Genomic DNA, 24368 nt, shown 5'->3' with positions numbered 1-24368 from the left:
GCGGCCTTCCGTTCCGCGGCATCACGTCCCAGGACCTGCAGAGGGAACCCTCCTGCCTGGCCCTGCAGCCAGCCTCTCCGTCTGGACCCTAAACTAAGCCATTTTATGCACACTTGGTCCTGGGCCAGGAGGATCCGTAGGCCCAGGACTGAGTAGCTGCGCCTTTCTCCAGCGCCAAGCTGCGGTGGGACCAGTCGACACCGGCCCCTCAGAGGTCGTCGTCGATCTCTCCAGGAGCACTGTCTCCTTCCTTCTTTGTCCTGCTCTCTCTTCTCCGTCATACCTGTTGCTCTTTTAAATGGTCTGCTCCAGACACTCAGGTGTTCCCACTTCACAATTAGTTGCTGAGCGACGGGCCTCCAGGGGGCGTTAGTAGTGGCACAGCAAAGTTAAAAACACATGCAATAAAACAATTTCATTTAAAAACCATGCCTTTGACCCCGTCACAGTAACATCAGTTTGATCGGATGACAACAGGTGTCAGTCAATGGCACAAACATTTCCTGCGTTGTCGGTGGCGATTAGTCATTTATGTAAACATGATGACGTGGTAGTCAGTGGCGCGGCCTCCGCTTTGTACTTTTTGTTTAAAAACCAGAATCCAGGATCTCTTCCGGATCTCCACCAAAATTTCATCATTTGTTCCTCATGACACCCACAACATATCCCGAAGATTTCATCAAAATCCATTCACAACTTTGAGGAATTTTGCTAACAAACAAACTGGCGAAAACAACCTCCTTGGCGGAGGTAATAAATTAAATCAATAATAAAATACAGAAACAATTGACAACTGTTTTAAAAACCCCTCTCGTGTGAACGATTAAACTGCTTTAAGGTGTCACCACAGCAAATCGTCAGATGAGAACTGGCACATTACACTGGATGCTCTTCCTGACATAACCCTCAGCAGTTATGCAGCTGTCTGGGCTTGTCCCCCTTAGAGCTGCAGCAGCGTGAGAGCAGGACTCAAACCGCTGACTACCAGGTCACAAGACAACCGCCTCTTCCACCTGAGCCACGGTCATCTCCGCTTATTGTTCATTTGTTGAAATTTAATATTATGATGCTTTTTTAGTTTTACTGTTTTAACAGAAATCTCTAAATCTACACTTATTTGGGTTTGAAAAGAAGTTTTTGGAACAGATCGTGTAAATGTTGGTGTTGGTGGTGATGATGATGATGATGATGATGATGATGGTGATGCACAGAGCTTCTAGGAGAGGACTGAAAAAAGCTACCTAAAAATGTTGAGGTTAAAAGACTTATTATCTTTAATGAAAATGTACGTTCTGAAAACTGTGATAAGCTGATTTTGTCAGAGAAAATAAGAGAAAAAAAACATGTAGAGTTAACTGACAAGAAATGCTTTCATGTCAGAAGGAGCAGAGCGGTTTCTGAGAGAGAGCACTGAATCCCTCCTTTTTGTTTCCCTTTTTTCCTTCTTAAAAATCCAAATCTGCTTGAAGAAGAGATGTAGAGAATTGTGGTGTGACCAAGAATGAGAGACTCGTCAAGGCTTGTTTACCAGGATCATGCCTTAACAACACTGCAAGTCATCTGAAGGTGAAAATATAAAAAAATCCGTATGTGGAAATCTATGTCGGTAACAGTGGTCAAAGGCTTGGAAATTCCCCAATTATCAGCTGTCTTGGTATTACAATTTGTCGTACAGTCTTGTGAAACTAAAAGGGAAGTACTGCTTTTAGAAATGTTAAAATACCCTGTTTGTCCAAGGATTCACCATAAGAGGGAGGAAACACCATGCAAGTGAACTCCCACTTCTTCTAAATTAGACAGCGCAGCTAAAAGGAGCAATATATAAATGCACTCTGACAGAGCTCCCTCACTCGGGAAAGAAATGTCAGCTTTTTGACCCATTTTACCCAAATAAATACTAGCGGCCAGTAACAACCTTAGTTTTGGATTTTCTCCCAAACCTTGACAAAAGTCTCTGCAATCCAGCTCTTGTCATAGAGCACAGGGTAAGTTTAGTCTGGTTATTTCTATTGCTATATACAATATTCTACGATTGTGTATCATTCATAAAATATTATCTGTAAAGATTCATATTCTGAAATGTAGTTCTGATAAAAAATAAATAACTGAGAAAGCTTATTGATCTAAATGATATAAGGCTCTTCTTTAATATTCATAATTGTTATGTGCATTGCAGCATAACAGCTGTAGAAATACTTTCATTTTAAGATGCAATGCAAAGCATGAGAGACCCTCTGAGCCTTGCAAAACAGTTTCTTAACCCTGCTGCATGTTCTGGCATTCACTGTTCGCCCCCCTGAAATGTTCTGACAATTCACAATCACTTCAGTCATTTTAAGCCTTTTTCTAATGTTATTTATTGTGATGGACATGTTCAATCAATGTAAGACTAACCTATTTTGACTTTTAAAAAATTCTATTTTAATCTTCCTTTGAACTTCATTAATTGAGTCCATTATGCGGTTTAGGTCGGGCTGTCTGAGGAATGCGGAACTCATTAGGAAGCAAATAAATCTTGTAATTCTTTAAAAGATAACATCTGACGGCACTCAGGATTTGTATAAACTATCAAGAAACAATAAAAACAACCCATAGAAGCAGGGGAAAAAGCCGAATCTGTGGATATTGTATAAACATATAAACAAAATAATGTATAAACATATAAACAAAGTGCCTTTATTTCTTCATTTTTTATAATTGAGTGAATAATATTGAGGATGCATCAAAAACAAAAACAAAAAACTATACAAACAAACAAGAAAAGATCTGAAAAGTAAAAGAAATGAAAAGCCAGAGGGACGTAAATCCCCATCGACCAACTGGCAACAAACAAACAACATGTAGCAACACAGAAGAAAAGTGGCTCAGATCTGAAAAACAAAATGCTAAAACATCCACAAACTATGAAGCAATTTATAAATGTTGCTCCTCAAGATAAAAGTCAAAAGCAGAATATTTCATTTACTGTACATTATGACATGAAACACAGAACTCACATGTTTCAGTTCTACGCTGCTAAAAGTGGACAACAACATGGCTTTGCCAGCAGAGAGTCCAGGTGGGAGGACAGGTTTGCCTCCAGCCCACCAATCGAAATAATTTGGTGTGAGATGAAATGCAAAGTAAGTAAAATGAAACTAAACAAAATACTTTTGAGCTTCTAAAGTCCTGAATTAGACAACAATGAGACAGCATTCCTTTTCCCAAAGCACAACAAACACCAGTTTTTTGTCCTCAGTTTCCATTTGTTTGTGGACTGTTGTGAAAAAAGAGACAACACGGTGGTTAAAATGACTTTCTATCTGTGCAGTTTCTATATTCTCCGTCTACGCGTGGGCTCGCTCTGTCTGGCTTCCTCCCACAGTTTAAAGACACGTTTGACATCTCTAAGTGCTCGTTAGGAGTGGGACAGTTTGTTTCTGTGTTGGCCCCATGTCACACTAACATGCCTCTTGCTGAGTAACTGCTGGAATAAACTTCAGCTACTCAGCGTTGCATAAGCAGCAATTTAATCAAGATGGAGTAAATGTTTCACTTGCAGTCTGTGTCTGTAAAATGAAGTTTGATTTGAGATTTATCAATTATTGCATTCAGCTTTTACTCAGATGCTAAATAGCATCCAACTTTTTCTTGTTTTTTTTTTTTTTTCTTTTTTTACATTAGATAAAATATATAACACAGTGGTTCCCACACCATGGTTCCTAACCCCCACAAGTCCCCATGGAGCACAAAAGGGTCCATGAGGTTTTGACTGTAAAACCTTGCATGATTGTGAAAATGAGTTAAGGTGCTTAAGTTTTGGGAGCTTGAAAACACATATTTTTAAAAGCAAGATACTAGCTAATGAAAGCATGAAACTAGGCTAGCTGGCTTAAGGGGTCCCTGGTAGTTGTATGAAGGGGAGCGATAAGGAAATTAGATAAATCATTGACATAATGCATCCAGTTTCCCTCACAAAAATGTAAAAAAAAAAAAAAATCCTTTTCGCTAAATTGAGGAACATCACCTGACCGAAGACTAATCTCTGACTCTGAAAAGGGAAGCATCTTGCTTTACTGTAATTCTGAGTCATAATAAATCTACTGACATTTCATGTGACATCCATTAATATCTGGTGTCTCTCATTAAATGAGAATGTACACCAGGGGCGCCGAATGGGGAGGAAAGGTATACTTATTTATTCAAGACATCCATGTTAGTTTAACAGGCAATTGATCCCTTCTCACAAATAAGTCGGTTTGGATAAAAGCATCTCCCAAATCACTGAATATAATATAATATAATATAATATAATATAATATAATATAATATAATATAATATAATATAATATAATATAATATAATATAATATAATATAATATAATACGATACGATACGATACGATACGATACAATATGATAGAATGGAAGAGGAAAACAAAAAAACCTTTTTACAGATGCACATACCTGAATGTCACAGCAGTTTTACACTGCGACAAGGTTTCATTTACAACAACAACCTCTGGAATCTATACAGATAAATTTGTTATTAAACCAACTGTGTCATCTTAATTAGAGATCAGTTATTCCAATTATTGATAGACTATATGTTAAAAACCAAATGTAATCAAATATAAGCATTTGTGTGTCTCACGGCATTTGTACATGTGTCCATTAGATAATATATAGTTTTTGTCTAATATGTAGACATTTCAGTTTGTTAGAATAATACTTACACCATCAACTTTCATATCCCAAACTTTATCATTAGAGATTAATAAACAGAGAGGTCATGCGCTGGGAAACTAAATCACATCTGATGGATATGAGTTATTTACCATCTGATTGTCTTTAGTTGCCAGACTAAGACTGGATGACAGGAGAAAATGAACAGCTGGTTCTATTTCATGTAGCTCCAAGTCAACAGGAAGTACTTAGTCAAGGGCTTTTAAAATAAAGTTTAAATGAAATGATTACAAACAATGACAATGATGAGTCATGATGGTCTCTCAAAAGAAAAAAAAGGAAACAAGCAGAACTGGGCTGAAAAAGACAAGAACAACTGCCGAAGGTCATTTTGTGGGTCAATGTGTGACATGAAATTAATATACTTTTGAATATAAAACCAAACAGATTAAAGAGAATGTGCTTTTCGTTGTCTCGTGACTGGAATGTTGTGCTTTTCATTCATGAAAAGCACAACATTCCAGTCATTTTCATGGCTGGAATGTTGTGAATAATCACTGACTTTAGTAAAATCTTCATGAACCAATGAATGGAAGGTCCCGAAACAGAAAGAAGTCACAGAAAATGTGGCCTCTTGTTTCTGATCATAATGTGCACAAAACCTTCCAGGAATCCTTTTCATCTCTTTTTATTATAGATGTTTTTCACTAAAGTCTGCTCTTCATCTTTCTATGAGTTTGTGCATGAGTGTATTCTTAAATACATGATGATCAAAAGAAAATCTCTGACATGCAACTCGGCTTTAATACTCTTGTGAGATCTGCCAGCTATAAGTACCGCAGAGCATTAAACCCCTTTTAAAGCAATACTCCCTCAACCCCCCCTCCGCGCTTTCATTTTTCCTCATCTCTCATCACCACCAGCTGTTTCTCACTACACTTTACATAATCTCTCCACCCATATCATTTAAGCATCTTCTGCTGTTTCATTATCGTTTTTCTGATCTGCCTGCAGTCTTCAGTCGAGCGTCATTAAAATCCACTCTTTATTTTCTCCACATCGTTCCATTCATGCCTCTTTGGGGAAATTTTATGAATTACACATAATGAAACTCTGGCCATTCAGACCAGTTCAGGGTTTGTTTTTTTTCATTGTTTCGGTTCACTTGTTGCAACAGAAAGAAAATAAATTCAGTCTATTGAGCAAGACTGGATTAAATGGTGACTTTTTCTTTTATTTTAGCAGCCTGACTTTCCTGCTGACTTTCACTTTCACTTCTTTTCTTCTACTTTCTGACCTTTTTCCCCTGCTGATGACATGTCTTTCCTTTTCCAACTTGCATGTCTGTTGTAGTTTGTGTGGATTGTTCAGCCTTGACAAAGCGTCTGTAGATGTGCATACTGACACGTACAGATGGCAGACTAAAAAACACACAAGAAGGAGAGAAGTGGAAAGTGAAAGTATAACTTGGCCAGCCTGACCCCAGCCTTAATCCTGGGTTTTTCTGTATAAGCTGGCTCTTCAGCCTCTATATTATTTTGAAATTACAACTTCTTCGTGATAATCCCACACTGCGGTGGATTACATTATACCCCAGCCTGTGTGTTAGTGTGTCTCGCTGCGACTGCATAACACACAGGAATGATTGTGATGAGACGGTCAATCAAAATGGATATCAGAAATATTAGATATGATGGAATCCAATCAGTCACAAAGGTGTTTCAAAGTCCAGCAGCTCAGATTGGAGTGACCTGAAAAATGTAATCCTCCTATATCTTTTCACGTCAGTTTATGTAATCAGGTCTTTTCTGCTCTCTAGTGGCTGAAATCAGCACGAACCAACACTGATTCCACTCACTCATTTTCTGAACCTAAAATCTGAGTAAGGGTTGCTGGAGCCTATCATAGCAGCTTTTGGGTGAGAGGCATGGTACACCCTGGACAGGTTGCCAGTCTATTGCAGGGCCAACAAAAATAGACAAACAACCACTTACACCTAGGGGCAATTTAGAGTAACCAATTAACCTAACATGCATGTCTTTGGATGGTGCGAGGAAGCCAAAGTACCTGGAGAGAACCCACACATACATAGAAAGTACATGCTAAGTCCACACAGAAAGACCACCATTTGAGCCTCCCCCCAGCCAAGGATTGACCCAGTGACCTTCTTGCTGTGAGCCCACAGTGCTAACCACTACACCACCGTGCAGCCATACACTGATTTTATATCAAAGAAAAAACAAAAGGCCCTTTACAATTAAAAACATGCACATGCTGGTCTTTTAAATTTTAATTTGTTTATAACTTAGACTTAGACTTAGACAGACTTTATTCATCCACAAGGGAAATTCTGTTGTCACAGTAGCTCAGAACAGCAATAGAGGAAGAAATAGAAACAGCAATAGTAGGTAAGAGAAAAAAAAGTAAATAATAATAATAAAATAGAATAGGTACTATCCATAAAGCAATCTGGAATATGTACACTTTTACAAAGATAAATAAAACTATCAAGTAAAATTGGCAATATAGAATATGGAAATTTAGAAATTTACAATATATACAACATGTGACTAAATGCAGTGCCAGTTTACACAGAGGCTTTGAAATGAATGTTAGTTATCTGTCACAAAGTGGGGAGTTATTGTACATCTGTATAGAGAATGGTAAGAATGTGTTCTTGTAGCGCTCACTGTGACAATTCTCAACCAATTGGACTTTAATGTTTTACAAGGATAAGTAACTTTGTTTCCTCTCACTTCTTCCTTCTCATGTCCTCGTTCTTTTTGATCCCCAACAACTCTAAAAAGCTTATTGTGAGATCAGTCATGGTAAATGTTTTATGTACTGATTTATTTGAAGTCAAATCTTATCATTTTGGCTCTCAGTGTGGCCCTTTGATGGACTGATGACCTGTCCAGTGTGTCTGTCTTTCTGTCTGTCTGTCTGTCTGTCTATCCATCCATCTATCTATCTATCTATCTATCTATCTATCTATCTATCTATCTATCTATCTATCTATCTATCTATCTATCTATCTATCTATCTATCTATCTATCTATGGCTTGTTGTCCTATCAGGAGGAGAGGCTGTGATGAGTAAAATGATAATTCCATATTCCTTATTATCATCTAAAATTGGATCAGAGTCAGAAAATCTGAATTTGGCATCACGTCTACAAGAGAAAGTGATTTTGGCCATGGTGAACCGAATACTTTGTCACATTGGTGAACCGAATCCACCAAGAAGACTTTGTTGTCTTTATTTATGAAAATTATGAGCCCAACATTTACAGGATGGCTGCGGGTTTTCTGTTTTGGTATAGCCGACAATTAGTCACTCAGTCGTCGTCGGGGTTGGGAACACCAACGTTTGTCTTCTTGAGAGCCTGTAAATGGTCCTTTGATGGCAGGAAATGTGACCCCATTTTAAAAGTAAAGGTAAAGCTTTACTAGTTTCATCTATTTTGCCTTGCCTTGCTTTCTCAGCTGCTGACCCAGTCAGCTAAATAATGTCTTTAAAAGTTCCTCACAGACTGAACTGACTCTTTGACAACAGAAGGAATCGGTACGATGATGTGGTCTGAATACCAACCTTTTAAACCAACCTTTTCCCACAGCTTTTTACTGCGGCTCAGTAAAGTCTGGTCGTAGTGTGGGAACCCATTCATCCTCCTCACTGGAAACAGAAAGCCACTGCTACACTTCTCTTGACACACCGTCACTGTCAAGAGCTTTTTCTTTTTTGACTCTGTCTTTAGCTGAACTTTTGCTCCCATGAAGACATCTAAAACATCAAGAATCACACAGATTACTGGAACACAGCAGATCAGCTTCACAGATCTGGTTGTAGAGGTTGTGATACAGTTTGATGATACAGACCAGTGCTGAATTTTTAAAAGTTAGTAAACAAAGTAATTAGTTGTCATTATGAATAAAATCTTTTCAAGAAAATAAATGGACTAATTATAAATCAAAATTAATATTAATGTACAGTCATTTTGATAGAAAAAAGATGAATAAAGAGGATTCAAAACCAAATTCTTCTTTAACAAAACTGATGGCATTTTAAAAACAAATCTCACCATATGTCACACATCAAATTTAAAATTTAAAAAATTTTAAACAATGACTTAAATAGCGAAAAAAAAAAAAAAAATCAACCAAAAACAAACAGACATAAAAGAAAAAAAAAAGAAAAAGAAAAAAACCACCAATATAGCTGACTGATGTTAAGTTTATCTGGATTCAGGGAAGGGTGGCGTCGAAACTATCACCATCAACACTTGGTCTTGAAGAAATGCATTAATAGCCTGTGCAAGATGCATAAGTAAAAATGGGGTGCAGGAGGGGGGTAGAGGAGAAGCAAGTTGAAGACTGCTAATGGAGTGGTTTGTGGGGGAGTAGGAAGATTTGGAATATGACGTGGTCTGGGATCAGGAGCCAATGAAGGTTCTGGAGGACAGGGGTGATATATATATATATATATATATATATATATATATCTACTAGATGAGGTGGACCACAAATAAACTGCAGAAGGAACTCTACAGAGACCATGAAGTCTCTGTACAGTGAATCTAATCTAAAACCAAGTTTGATCATATATTCAGATGATCAATTCAAACAGACAAAAACAGTGCAAAAATTTAATGAATTATCGGGGACCAGTGCCATGACGTCTTGGTTTAGTTAAACAGTTTTACTTTTGAAACATGAATATTAGTTACCACATATGAATGGAGAACAGGTAGCACTGGCTAGTATTTACAAACTCTGTGGGTTCTGCTCGTGGCTGTACTTATGGGGACATAAATGACATGTACAATATGTATAACAGGGTGGTTGTAGAAATGGAATAAACCTGTGCTACAGCTTACAGTTTCATACTTTTCCAGCATTGCGACACCGAGTAATATATTAAAATATTATCATTTTTCAGGAAGATCCAAGTGATCATTACTTCTTGTCAAAATGTTGACTATAAAACGTTATTCTAAATGTTCAAACTGGTTATGTGAATTTAGTTTAAATTAAAAATATTTTATCAGCTAAAATATGTTTTGCATCACAAATACCAGTGAAAATTAAAGAAAAAGGAAATATTTATTGAATATCCTGTAAGAATAGGAAGAATATTTACGTTTTTTTAGGAAATGGACTAGGAAACAACGCATACCAGTGTCTAACTTTAGGCTGAAATCAGTGAGGTCAAAACATGAAGCTCTCCACTGGGCATTTGTTTGCTGTTCATTTGGCACAAAACAAGTCTTTTCCAGTTTCCAGTAGCTTCTTCATCGTAACTGTTTTTTGTAAAGACAGATGCCATGCCTCTATGTCACCATTAGAAAAGATGAGCCAATATATATTCATTCATTCATTCATTTTCATAACCGCTTAATCCAAGTAAGGGTCGAGGGGAAGCTGGAGCCTATCCCAGCATCCTTTCGGCGAAAGGTGAGGTAAACTCTGGAAAGCTCGCAGTCCATATATATATATATATATATATATATATATATATATATATATATATATATATATATATATATGTATATATATATATATATATATATATATATATATATATATATATATATGCGATTTGTCGGAAATGCCTCCCCATGGCCTTAGCAATGTGTTGTATAAGGTGCCGCACACACACACCCTCCCCATGATGTCAAATGTCAGGTGACTGGCACGTCTCTCCTGGCGAACATGGCGATGCGAGGCTCCCTTCCCGACTGCTTCTCCGAATAATGTGAGCTCTCAGAGTCTTCCTTGGGACCATCAGTAATCCTTCTGTTTCCTCTACCAGTCCATCAAACAATGCTCCCAGGCTTTGCTGTATCCTCACGCAGAAGTGTGGGCAGCTGAAGGCATACAGGATGGGGTTTAGCAATGGATTTAAGAATGCAAGTGTAGCAGCCAGTGGGAGCCAAGTCTCCACCAGTTTGAGAGTATCTTCCGTATTTTGGGCTGAGAGTTCAATTGTGCAGAAGATGTGATAAGGAGCCCAGCACAGAACAAATGCTGCAATCACGGATGAAACCATCTTAGTGAAACTCTGAGATAGTTGCCTTTGATATGATGGATCAGGGGTGGTGGGGGACAAAGTATTTACTTCTGGTTTAAAAGATGGACAATGCTTCAAAGGTTTCCTGGTATTTTGCCTTCTCCTCCTGTTCCTGTTCCTCAGGCTTAGGCCAATTTGGACATAGCTCCCTGCAATTACCACAAGAGGGATCAGGAAAGCCAGTAGCAACTTGGAGATCGCTGTTGCTCCTTGCATCACATTGCAATCTCGCTCCAGTGTAGCAGAGGATGAATACAAGGCAAAATCATGATAGCACAATTTCCTTCCATCTCTCTTCGCAATCACTGAGCGAAACAGGGTATAGGGAGTTGTATTTAATGCTGCCCACAGCCAGCCCAGTGCACACGCCTTCCATGCTCCTGCCACTGAGCGGTGATTCTGGCTCCATACTGGTTTTACCACCAGAAGTAAGCGGTCCAGGGAAATGGCTGCCAGCAGGAAGGCCGACACGAACATATTCAGGAAGAAGACAGATGACTGTGCTTTGCAAAGTGGGTTACCAAGTTCCCAGCTATGAGTAAAATAAAGGTAGATGGTGAACAGCGGGAGAGTCAGGGTGGCCAGAAAGTCTGACATGGCCAGATTGAGCACCCATACAGAGGCCACGGTGCGGTGTCGCAGGCGGAAGCCCACCACCCAGATAATCAGAGCATTTTCCAAAATCCCCAAGCAGGAGACCAGTCCATGGATGCAAACCACGACCAAATTGACCTTTGTGTTGTTATTGACTCCGTGGTTCCTCATCATCTGAAGCTGGGGGCAGAACTGATCCTCTGAAGTGTTTGAGCTTGACCCCATGTTTGACATCAGTAATCTGAAAGGAGAAAAAGCATACAAGCAGTTTACTGATACCTACTTTAAACCTTAATGTTAATGTATCTTAAAGGTACAGACCAGTCTCAGAAAAGGCACGTTACTAAAAAATAATCTATTGCCATTTTTTAAATCCCACCTGAACTTCTGCACTGCTTGGTCGACTGACAGAACCAACATGTTTTACTTTACTTTGTGTACATTTCAGTGTTTGTGCATTCTTGTCAGGATCGATGCCTGGACTCGTTCTACGTCCCTCCTTGCTGTCGCTCCTCCTCCTTTCTAAATACCACAATGCTAGACTAGAAAGATAGTCCAGATACAAGCTTTAAGAGTCAATAATTCAGAGCTGTAATCTTGTCCTAAAATATTTGTTCGAAAAACATCTCTGACAGAAAGCTCTGAAGGAAGCAGCACTGGGATTTATGTAAGCAGCTCTCCCTCTCTGTTTTATTGCCTTGTGCATTCTAAAACTTATCAGTTCTGTGATTTTATGTTTCTTTTTAAACGTTGATACTCATCTCCATGTCTTACTTCACTTCCAAACAAGGGTTTTTTTTTATGTTGTACTTACCAACAGCTACTGGTTTCTTGTAGCTTTTGCCTTTTTTTCTTTGCATCAGCTTGCTTTAAGCCTTGTATTTACTCTGAATCTACACACGATAGGTTACTGATTTTATGCAATGAGGCATGTGTGTGAATCTGTGCCAGGCTCAGGTTCATCCATTATATCCACATTTGGGTTTTCTGTTAGACACACCAGGAACGTGGGTGTTATAACCTACCTTAACCATTGGAGGACTGGGAAGTGATAGAAAATCTGTGATTATCTCATTTATACTTTGTAGTATAAGTTGTAGTGAGAGTTTGTAAGAAACTGCTCCGCAAACAGTGTTTACTGGCTGTAAGGATGTTGATTAAGATGCAGTTTTTCCAATATTATTCATGCTGACAAACCCATACTGCCCCCCCCCCCCCCCCCCCCACCCCCCCAAAAAAAAAGACATTGGGAGAAAAATCTTTATTTAGCCCTTTAACATCACATAAAAATTTCAAAAATAGTTTTGCAGAATTATCAGATATTATAATGTAATATGTCCAATTATTGTAGTGGATTATTGACTATTATTTCATCCACCAGGGGACCGATCATGAGAGTCACTTTGAGGACAACAAGGTTTTCAGTCATGATTTTACCATAAAGAGAAGCAAAATGTGTCAGAAACTGTATATATCAAATATAATATAAACAACCTTATTAGTTATGTTAAAATGAGGAGCCTATATTTTTTTTCCCAGTAGAATTTTAAAAAAGGGGCTCTTGTGGTCAAATATAAGTGCAGTAGTCATAATCTTTGTAAATATCAAGAAGTATGTATTTTGATTTTTATCTGATTTGTCAGCAATAAATGATAAAATGATGAACTGCATCATATTTATTGGGTCAGGGATGTGGGGACCGAGTGATTTTGTGAAAGATAGATGCACCTTTTTGAATGGTTCATAGTAATGACTTGTCACAATGTTGCCTTTTTGTTGTTTAAAGCGTGAATAAAATGTCAAACTTGCTGCCAGGACAGTGGATTGCAAATCCTCTGTGACAGATTGTTGGGCTTACAGCAGCTGCAACAGCTGTGCTTGGGTTACATTTGTTGGTGTGAGTTTTCATGAAATTTTTCTTACACACCTTTGGGTCAATGTGCAATGCATTACAAAACTATAAACACTGATTATAAAAGTCAGGAGTTGGGCTACGATGAGGTTTTTAATTTAAAGGAAAAAAACAAGCAAAAAAAACCACAACCCAGCAAAATGGTGTTGTTAATATGAGCATGCCACAGCTTGTTTCTGTTGTGTTCCTGCATACCAGCTGTTGGAGAAATATGCTGTAATGTTTTTACTTTTGATTTACTGAAAACACTTAATTACTGTAATATAATTAAAAATACTATATATATACACATATATATATATATATATATATATATATATATATATATATATATATATATATATATATATATATATATATATAGATAGATAGATAGATAGATAGATAGATATGTGTGTGTGTGTGTGCGTGTGTGTGCGTGCGTGCGTGCGTGTGTGTGTGTGTGTGTGTGTGTGTGTGTGTGTGTGTGTGTGTGTGTGTGTGTGTGTACACGAGAGACAGAGAGGGGGAGAGAGAGAGATCCACAGAGTTTTAAAAAGCATGAGTACTTTAAAATGAATTAGGGTATAAATAAATTCATGTAAATACATAGGAGCAGCTTCAGGATAAGAGCTAATGTTAAAATGTTAAATGTCTGCTTAGTTTGGAAAACCTGACAATGAAATTAAACTGAGAAAATCTCATATTTTTTTAAAACTGAATGAGGGAAAGTGTGATGGATGTAAGTACGATGTAGTCATTGTGATGAAATTAAGTCCAAACTAAACCAAAAGTGGGGATATAAGTAACTGACAACTTTATCGAGCCTTTTTAGATCTTACTGCTTCATGACATTTTAAATGTTTTTATTTTTATTGTTCTTAATCGGGATGCAGGAAAAAACATTTGAAAGATGTCAGGTCAGTCAACATTTAGTTGACTGACCTGCTGCAGCTTTACCTATGCTACTAGCTAACTTAAGGCCCATTAACACTGACTTTCAGTATCTGGCTTGTGGTGAAAATATAAAAAGTGATGAGGAGCCTTTGTCAGGCTGCATGGTTGTTGCAATACGTATTGTGTTCCTAAGCTTAGAAACTCATCCCCAAGACCAAAACAGAAGTTTGCAGGGTCTGTCTGGATTCAATGAAAGGCTTGATTACATATCCTACTTTTCTGTAGCCTGGGAGGAAGAAAATCAGCCTTGTTTATGACCTAGGAAGAAACATCTTTTTTGCATGTTTTATCCAATACAATGAAAAGTGTGTAACATTTATAAATGTAAATGTAAAAATCTACAGAAAAACACACAAAATGAGGTGAAGAACTCCCTCAGTAGACTGTTATTATATATAATCTGATCTCTTAAAAATATGTTACTTGTTCTTACTTCTTTAAATTAAAATCTTACAAGCTTACAAACAGTCATGGAAACGTAGTTAGTCAGATCCTCTTGCACTACTTTGATGATGTCAGTTCTGCACCATGTCTGCACATGAACACCAGATGAGATATGTCGTGTGTGAGGCAGTGCTAACTGTTGGACTGCTTGGAGACACGTCCACTTTTTCCTTTTAAGTTTATAAACCAAGAGAATGAATACCAACAGTATGAGAAGAGCATGCAGGGATGTTCATAAGGACTCAGCAAACTGCAGGGCCAACTGTGGAGAGTCTGATGATAAGAACTGTGTGGTTTGGTGAAAACTAAGTCTCTGTCTTTTAATGAACAAAGAGTGTGTTGTTTTCCAGTTGGCTGCCAAAGCCACTAGCTTACATTGATACTGCTCCTTCAGCTTTTTACAGTTTAGGTGCTAACAGCTTACTGCATATTTGTCAATGTCATGATCTCGGAGGTACCACACAGCCAATCACAGAATACAGCCTGCACAGTGGCCATAAAACAAAGTCAACACAGATTTATGAATCAAATCCAAGGTAATTAAGAGGTAGGATTTATTACAGGTGAATATGACCGGACAAATACAATAAGATTTCTGTTCATGTTCATGTTTCATCTTTAAAAATAATTTCTTTCTACATGAATATGACAAGCATGTCTATCAAGTCGCCACATGCATCCTTTCACAAAAATAACTGGATGACATTTCCCCGTATGTGAGCAACATGATTTAAACGCTCACCTATAAGAACTATAAAAACTGTTTGACCATTCAGAATGCAGTTATTTTTGTATTTTATGCTAAATGATACAGATAAAATGTTATAACTTGTACATAAAGGCAGGGAGCACATCTAAATTATAAAACAAATTACACTGTAGTAATGAATATAGCTTAGTCCTAACTGTTAAACTAATCTGGCTTGTTAAACCTGTTAGACTTTAACAGGACAACATCATTTTGCTAGAAACTAAGCTTGTTTTATGGGATGAATAACACTTACCGGACACTTGGTTACGCTCACAGAGGGCAGAAAAAAGGTGAAAACAGCGTTCCCAGAGGGTTTTTTTTCTTTGTCAGAATGTCACACACTCTCAACCCTCCAGTTCTGTCACTTCGTACAAATTTCCAGTCCTGGAGACTCCCACCAAATCACACACTGACACGCCTCCATTGTGTCTTTGCTCCTCCCAAAAGCTGATCTTTTTTTTTTCTGAGGACAATCAGAGCAAATAAGCAAATGGCATGAAAATTTTTACTGGAATTTAAATGAGGGCAATTATATGTAAAATCTGATACAAGGAAATAAAAGTCAGGAAGAAACTTATCAGAAACTGAAATAGGATAACTGAGACATGTCCACATCTGTCCTACATAACAGAGTGTAATACCAAGGCGAGACATGTGCGAACATGCTCTCCTGAAACTAAAAACTATTAACAATGTGTTGTTAAACTGTAACAACTTGATACAGACCGAAAATATGTTCTCTCATTATGGACTTTTTAGTTTAACACTTGTCTTCATTCAAAGAAGAAAATCTTTTGCCATCTGCTAGTGTAGACATCTTAGAGCTCAGTGATTTCATCATGTATGTTTTCATGACAACAAGCTGAAGGTGTTGCAACCAGAAGGCATGCTGAGTATGTATGGGGATGTCTGAAACCAGAAACAATAAAAATCAAACCATTCAGGTGATAAAGTGAAGTTCAGAGAAAATCATTTCATTTGTTTTTCCTGGACAGACTTGATCTTTCTTCATCATCTGTTGCTTCATCTCAGTTGACTGCAAGTTTATTATTACCTACCATCAAATGTCTTTTCTGCTGTAATCAAGACAAGACGGGTTTGGACGTTTGGATTTATCAGCTTTTTCTGCAAAGGTTTTCCATGTGAAAACTTATGAGTAAAGTAAAATCAAGTACAAAAAAAATGTGTTTGCTTGTTTGAAAAGTTATACATAGTGTGTGTAATTCTAGTACCCACTACTGCTAAAATTTGGCAGATTTCACCACTGTGGTGCCCCCTGATCAATGCTAACTCAGCATCAAATATTTGTTGAATCACATCATTTTTCTGATCTTGTTCTTTTTTTGTTTTTTCTTTTAATTTTTTGTATTCCTTTTCCTCCCTTCCTCCACTAATGTCCTCTGGTGTTTTCTTTGCTGATAACCTTGTGCTGATATCAAATTATTTCTAAGTGACACGGTGCCATAAAGCAAACATAGCTCACCCATAACCATGAAGCGCATCACCACTGGGACGGCCATAACTCAGGGTTGGCCCAGATCCGCACCACAGCCAAATGGCTACAATACAAGGGCCAACCTGTAAATGGCCGTCCCCATGGCAACGACCTGGCAAAATGAGTAAGGCATAGCCCCCTGCATTAAGGATCCCCTTGAGCAATAGACACTCTATCAACTATCACAAATATATTTGTTGCTGATTATTTTTAATTGGAACTAGTGATTTTTAATGCTCAATAATCTCCCTCTTAATGTTCAAAATGAATTACTAGATACAAAAATGATTGATGATAACTGAATGTATAAAATAACATACAATATATTGTTAAAATCAATTAATTTAGGCTTTTCAATCACTTCCATGGCTACAAATGTAGCCAAGTATGGCTGTGGCATAAATGAACAATGTATTCAATGTAAACACTTTGAGAGTAGTCAGCAGATAAGTGCTAAATAAATCTAGATTTCACAAAATCTTGTCACCAATACAAGATTTTATGAGAACTGCAACTTATGCACCAAACATCGTTTAATGGATTCACCACCAAATGGCAACTGTTGTTTGTCGAAACTTTGAAATATTACTTTTATTTTGCAAAAAAACAAATGTATGGAAACGCAGCTAGAGTCTGGGTTTTGGTAGATGTCAGGAGAACATTTGACCTAATGCATTAGCATCAAGCTATGCATAAAACTTGATGGAAGGGGTGTTATGGAATGTGGATGTTCCAATGAAAAGAAGTCTTAATACCTCATCAAGATTAAAAAATATCTTGCTGACGGGACCATGAAATTAAAACTAATTTTTATTTTCAAAATATTTCATGGTTCCAGCTTCTTCCAACTTCACTGTGCATCAGTGCAAGTAAAGACATGGATGAACAAGTTGGGTGTGGAAAAACATGTCTGGCCTGCACAGTCATCTTTGGGGTGAATTAGAGCTGAGACAGTCAGTCAGCCTCTCTCAACCAGACATCGGTGTCACACCTCATGAGTGTGAATCAGACAGAACAGTAAAAAATTCCATAAAACATACTGTGTATATAACATCTTTTCAGATTTGTTTAAGCTGTTACTGCTGTAAACGGCGGGCCAGGTTCATTTTAAACCCGACAGATTAAAGACCTTAACATACCTAATGCAAATATATTATCCGAATAATTTGCACGACATTTTTTTTTTTTTTATTACATTAGTGTAAAGTGAATGTGAATGTTCATATCATTAACAAAATTCTGTCCAACGATTTTGTAAGTTTTATTATTTTTTTAAATGAGGTAGATTTTATTTTAAATTTTTGCATCCAATGGATATATATTTAACCAATCACAGAATGCAAGTTGACTGGTTGTGAGCGATACAGGTGTCACTTTTGCTGCTATTTCATTCAAACTTTGTATTATAATAGCGAGGATATCTCTATTATTACCTCCGCCAAGGAGGTTCTGTTTTACCAGCGTTCATCTGTTTGTCCGTTTGTTTGTGTTCAAGATAACTGAAAAAGTTTTCATGAAATTTTCAGGAGTGGTTGGAAACGTGAAAAGGAAGAACTGATTTAATTTTGGTGGTGATCTGGATCACCGTTTGGATCCAGGAACTTTTTAAAGGCCTTGGAGGAGCTTTGTGCTCTCCGAGTGCATTTCTAGTTTCTTCTCTGCTTCTTAAAACAAGCTGCTAGCTGCTAAAGCAGATCCTCGAACTTTCCCACAGACATCCTAACGTTTGGCTTGAAGCGGCCATGGTCCAGCTTCAGCTCCTGGATTAAAAAGTGAAACTCTCTAAATTCTCCTCTCTTTTCTAGAATAGGATGTACCCAGTGCCTCTATTTGTCTTTTCTTTTGCAGCATCGCCATACTGTTGTTGTGGCTTGATGTGGAATCTGCCTTGTCTTGTCCAAGGCAGATTCCTTGCCTTGCGAGTTTATTTGAGAATTTTCATCATTTATTCACAATTTCATCTCACCTCACATAGACAGAAACCTAAACAATTCCCATCCAAATTGTTCAGTTCTGTTGTTTATTAGCATCAGTCCTTGTGTGTAAAGGCCTTGAGAATGAGATGTCATTAGATCCGTACACAAGCATGTATTTTATTCCAGTTTTAATGTTTAAATTATTGTATTTTCAGATTTTTTTAATTGTATTTTGTTTCATTTTTTTCTCTTGTTGAGCCTGATTCTATGTCTATTTTTATTTCTTGGGTCGCAGCCCCAGACAGTGTTTTGGGACAATAAAGCAGATTCTGGTTAAAGTTCATGTGAATGTAAAGACCAATGTCTGATACTTTTGGCAATATATTGTATCTTCCAGGAGCCATATGAGGACACATGAAGACCACAAATCAAATTAGTTAAACCATTCTTCTGATAACTAATGGCATTATTTTTATCTTGATAGGATCATCATGACTTCATTACTGCGTGTGGTCCTGCTGGCCTGTGCTTTATCAACCCCAAGCGTGGCCTTTATGCCCATCAAGGAAGGAATGTCCAGTCATGTCAGCATCACAAAAAACGCCATCTTGAAAAAAGTTACTGAGACATGTCAGGATATGGCTGATGATGCTGGTGATGATTTCGAGCTTACGGTACGATGGATGACAAAGGATATGTAAAAACATTACAGTCATCTAACATAGAGATACTGAAAAACAAACATCTGCTTTCAAATTAAATGTAACTTAGTCTGATAACACAGAAAAAAAGTGGAAAGCATAAAATCCCTTCAATTAAAATCTAACTAAATCAAACACCTACACGTCATTTTTCGATGTCTTATATATGATTTCTAGGGCTCATCTCCAGAGGAGTTGGTCCAGGCCTGTTTGGGTCCCAAAGCATCAGGAGAAGTATCTGGTGCCAGATTCCTCTCAGCGCTTCAAGAGATCTACAGCCAAAATGGACTGATAGACCGTGACTTTGCCAACAGGTGAAGAAAAGTCAAATTAAAATGAAAACATTTTAATTAAAAAGAAATATGTGTTGCAAAAATTCAAATACTATTTGCACTTACTCATAAATTTTTTAGTGCTCCACATCACTTCAACTCTGAAGCTTTCATAGAGGGACGGAACCTAATCACATCAGGAATGGCCACAATCAAAGCTAACATTCGCAAGGAAAACTTCAAAGCTGCCAGGGAAACATTGGGTAAAGTTCTTCACACACTACAGGTAAGAAGTGTGGAAAAAACTGCCTTTATTTATTATGTACTTTTAAATGACAGGTATAATCCAAAGTGTTCAAAAAGTAAGACTTTAAAGGAAAGAAGCTTCAAAACAACATAAAAAATTAGTTTTATTGAATTACAGTGAATTGTGTGCATTTATTATATCTATAAAGTTCCTTCAGATTACTCTTTTGTGATTTGATGTTTTATAAATAAAGGTTAATTAAGCTGAGCTATCCATTAATCCATTTTCCAGCACTAATCTGTGGTCGAGTTAGGCCAGCAGCATAAGTAGATTTCCCTCCCCCTGGCTACTTTTTGCATGTCCAGTGGCTTTGCACACAGACATGCAACTCTTTACTGGATCCTGCCGCAAGTCTTTACAATTATATACTTATTCAGGGCGTGACTGGAGACTGACCTCCCAGTCTATGTGTGTTGTTGTGGATCAGGAGAAGGTTTACTCACTAAAGGTAAGTGAAATGAAGGCAAAAAAAAAAGAGGGACGCAAAGGAAAATAAAAGACAAGCAAAGTGAGTGGAGGGCATGTAATCTCAGGGCCAGCACTTCTAAAGGTTTATGTGTACGAAAATGTGTGCAAACTCAATGTACAAGCAAAAAATGTGCAAACTGATGTACTAAACGGTGTTTACTGATTGTTGCATCTTTCAAAGGTGCAAAATGTGTCTGCATGCAGTTTGTAGTCTGCCGCAATGAATATGCAATATGAGGCGTTCACACGCATTTTTGTGTGTAGTGGAAGGAGAAAATGTACATATATTAATTTAGCAACCTGCAAAGTAATCTGTTAAACCAGGAAGCCATTTAGCTATAACTGCATATATTTAATACGTTTCAAAAGGAGGTGCAAACAATCTCTGTGCCTAATTGCACACACATGGTTACAGTTATTGTCGTAGGAAGGAAATATTGAAACAGGGACAGGAACTTAGGATGGATGTGGAGCCACAAAGAGGAGTCATGCAACACCTGCAATGAAACAAAAGTACTTACAAATCTGCACTTTTTTTGCATTTGGGTTATTCCAGCGTCCAGTACAGCTGGTATCTGCAAATCCTGTATTTTAGATGTGCTATCCAAGTCCTAAATGCCATGTTTCACTAGAAGACCACAGTTGTGATGACTTGATGCACCCTACAATCATTAACTAAGACCAAAGAAGTCCTTCTTTTTGTATTAACTGGATTTCTCAGACTAATAAGCGCATATGATTCCATCCATATGCTGACTGTGCCCCCTGCAGACACCGAGCATGTTCAGTATTTGCAAACTCATACATTTGCTGCATATGCATTTGTGATGCCAAAGGCATAATTACCAATGTGGTAGCAAAATATCTTGATTATTTTATTCCTAGAAACAACTTTCTCTACTGCAAGTTTTGAGCTTAAATAAATAAAATTGGGCCTGCATTAGAAATCAAACTGTCATGTTTATTCATATTTTCTTTCTTTCTTAAGATGACAGTACACCCTATGCCCTCATCTGTTTTACTTGCAGACAATTTATTATATACTGATTTTTACTTCATCCACTCTTTCTGTTATTTTACCAACAACTTCTTCCCAAATCTATTCCCATATAGCATTTCTTTGTGTAGCAGTCACATTTCTTTTTATGTAGATCATGTTTTCTCGTCATGTTGCAAACCACAAAATGTAAAAAAAAACCACCCTTAATTTAAAAGGGTGTCTATAATGTGTGAATTTACACAATCACTCTTCGTAAATCAATTGCAAACCATTGTTCCTTATTTGTAAATTCGACCATCAGACCGTTAATCAGACACAACAGAATTTCAGGATTTATTATAGAATTTGATCATGTTTGATCATGTTTGTTCATGTCGTTTCTGTTTGTATGTTTTGATTTGTTTATAAACAATCTTGCATATCATTCGCTTCTATGCATATTCAGGACTTCTACAGTCACAGTAACTGGGTGGAACTGGGTAACACAGAGCCATATGATAGCCTCATACGCCGATATCTTCCTCTGGATAACCTGGCAGGTGAGTATGGTTAATATTTCCATCCAGAAAAGTGGAGGACATATTCTGTGAGTTAGGTAGCATGATACTGAGGGGAAAATATTCATGCCATTTCATCTTGAGTAAAACATAAATTACTTGTAACTCCCCTAAGAAATTCAGCAGGTATACCAGTTAGTTTTTAAAATTCTTCATATCAAACTCATTGGAAAAGGGATTTTTTTGTGCTAGCATGAAATTATTTTACTACTGTCTCACATATGTGTCTTGCATCCACAGATAAAAACACTGCCACCTGCAGTGATTGTGCAAGTGGGACGTGCTCCAAACAGATCCTCTCCAACATCCTGAAGGAAAAGAAACTTACATCTGGCTACATGGGAGTCTTAGCTGGTGGAAAGCCTGAAGGTTCCATATGTTTTATATAGTATAATAATACCTGAAAAATATTTTTAAAATATTCTTGAACACAAATTAGAGGCATTGAGGCATTGTATTATAATTGCATCAGAAAGATCCCTATGATGATAAACAACGGTAGAATTTAGGTTCCCTTGCTTAGACACGGGTCATCAGGGCCCCCCGCCGGAGCCAGGCATGGAAGTGGGGCACAAGAGCAAGCCTCTGGCAGTAGGCCTTAGCCCATGGGCCCTGGTCAGGCACAGCCCAAAAGGCTTACACGGGCCCCCCTTCTTGTGGTCTCACCACCTGTGGCAAGGGCCGTAGGGGTTGGGTGCAGATTGAGCTGGGCGGCAGTCGAAGGCAGCGACCCTGGTAGCCTTATCCTCTGTTGCAGGAACTAGCTCTAGGGACGCGGGATGTCACCTCTCTGGAGGGGAAGGAACCTGAGCTGGTGCACAAGGTTGAGCTCTTCCAGCAAGATATAGTTGGACCAACCTTGATGCATGGCTTGGGCTCTTGAACCAGTATCCTTAAGAAGGGCTGGTCTTTTTCCACTCTGGAGTTGTTCCCGTTTCCAACTTGGTGCCTGTAAATTGGGGTTTACCCCAGTGGATGAGAGGGTAGTCTCACTCTTCCTTCGGGTGGGGTGACGGGCCCTGACTGTTGTTTGTGCTTATTCCCAGCAGGTCAGAGTACCCACCCTTTTTGGAGTCCTTGGAGGGTGTTTTGGAGAGCAGTCCCTCTGGAGACTCCCATGTTCTGCTAGGGTAGTTTAATGCTCATGTGGGCAAAGACAGTGAGGCCTGGAGGAGTGTAACTGGGAGGAGTGCCCCCCCAAGATATGGAGGGGTCCAGTTTGGTGGCCTCAGGAGTGGGACTCTGCTTTTTGCAGATGATGTGGTCTTGGGGGCATCACCGGGTTATGATCTCCAACTCTTGCTTGAATGATTCACAGCCAAGTGTAAAGGGGCTAAGATGAGGGTCAGCATCTATAAATCCGAGAACATGGTCCTCAGCCGGAAAAGGGTAAAGTGCACTCTATGGGTCAGGAATGAGGTCCTGCTTCAAGTGGAGGAGTTCAAGTATCTTGGGGTCCTTGTTCATGAGAAAGGGAAGGGTGGAACATGAGATTGAGAGGCAGATTGGTGTTGTGTCTGCAGTATTGTGGACTCTGTGCTGGTCTGTCATGGTGAAGAAGTAGCTGAGCCAGAGAGCAAAGCTCTCAATTTGCCAGTCAAAATATGTTCCTACCCTTACCTATGGTCATGAGCTGTGGGTGGTGACCGAAAGAACAAGCTTGCAAATACAAGCGGCTGAAATTAGTTTCCTCCGCATGGTGGCCAGGCTCTCCCTTAGAGATAGGGTGAGAAGCTTGGCCTTCCAAGAGGGGCTCGGAGTAGAACTGTTGCTCCTTTGCATTGAGAGGAGCCAGTTGAAATGGTTTGGGCATCTGGTAAGGATGCCTCCTGGACACCTTCCTGGTGAAGTGTTAGGGTTAGGCCACGTCCCTGTGGGAGGAGACCCTGGGGAAAACCCAGAACATGCCGGAGGGATTATATCTTTTAGTTGGCCTGGAATTTCCTCGGGATCCCCATGTGAAGAGCTGGCAAATGTGGCTGAGGAGAGGGAAGTTGGGCTTCCCTGCTTTTGCTGATGCCAACCCCAGATAAGCAGCAGAAAATGGATGGCTGGTATCAGCACACTAAGAAGATTGTGTTTAATTGTGCTCAGCCATGAAGTAAATTGTGTTAATCATCAATGATTTATATATTGATATATGATTAAACAACCAAAGCATTTTAGGGTGTAAAACAAATACCACCCCAGTAAGTAACACAGGAGTTTCTCAGAACTGGTTTGCATAGGGTGACATTGACTGTCCAGAAAGGCACTCACAAATAAAATATATTATAATTATT

At 38.4% G+C, this 24368-nt stretch overlaps 2 protein-coding genes across 2 annotated transcripts in view; one reads left to right on the top strand and one right to left on the bottom strand.

Annotated features, from left to right (window-relative positions):
• Positions 1-10337: 10337 nt before the first annotated feature.
• On the bottom strand, positions 10338-11552 carry LOC306774919 (prostaglandin D2 receptor 2; the record flags this gene model as incomplete). Its single annotated transcript, XM_079265110.1, has 1 exon — positions 10338-11552. The coding sequence occupies one exon, from the start codon at positions 11550-11552 to the stop codon at positions 10338-10340; it is 1215 nt and encodes a 404-aa protein (XP_079121236.1).
• Positions 11553-19272: 7720 nt separating this feature from the next.
• The window catches only part of LOC306774918 (uncharacterized protein), a gene marked incomplete at both ends in the record, with an annotated part of 33669 nt that continues 28573 nt past the window's right edge, over positions 19273-24368 (top strand). The window contains 5 exons of the mRNA XM_079265109.1: positions 19273-19455; positions 19660-19796; positions 19896-20040; positions 21975-22068; positions 22327-22455. Of these exons, the coding sequence (XP_079121235.1) occupies positions 19273-19455; positions 19660-19796; positions 19896-20040; positions 21975-22068; positions 22327-22455 (688 nt within the window). The remainder of the gene's footprint in view (positions 19456-19659; positions 19797-19895; positions 20041-21974; positions 22069-22326; positions 22456-24368) is intronic.

The sequence above is a fragment of the Telmatherina bonti genome, assembly GCF_933228915.1.
Source record: "Telmatherina bonti genome assembly, chromosome: 3".
NCBI lineage: Eukaryota > Metazoa > Chordata > Actinopteri > Atheriniformes > Telmatherinidae > Telmatherina > Telmatherina bonti.
Note: the sequence above shows the minus strand (reverse complement) of the source record. Positions and strands in the feature narration are given on the sequence as shown.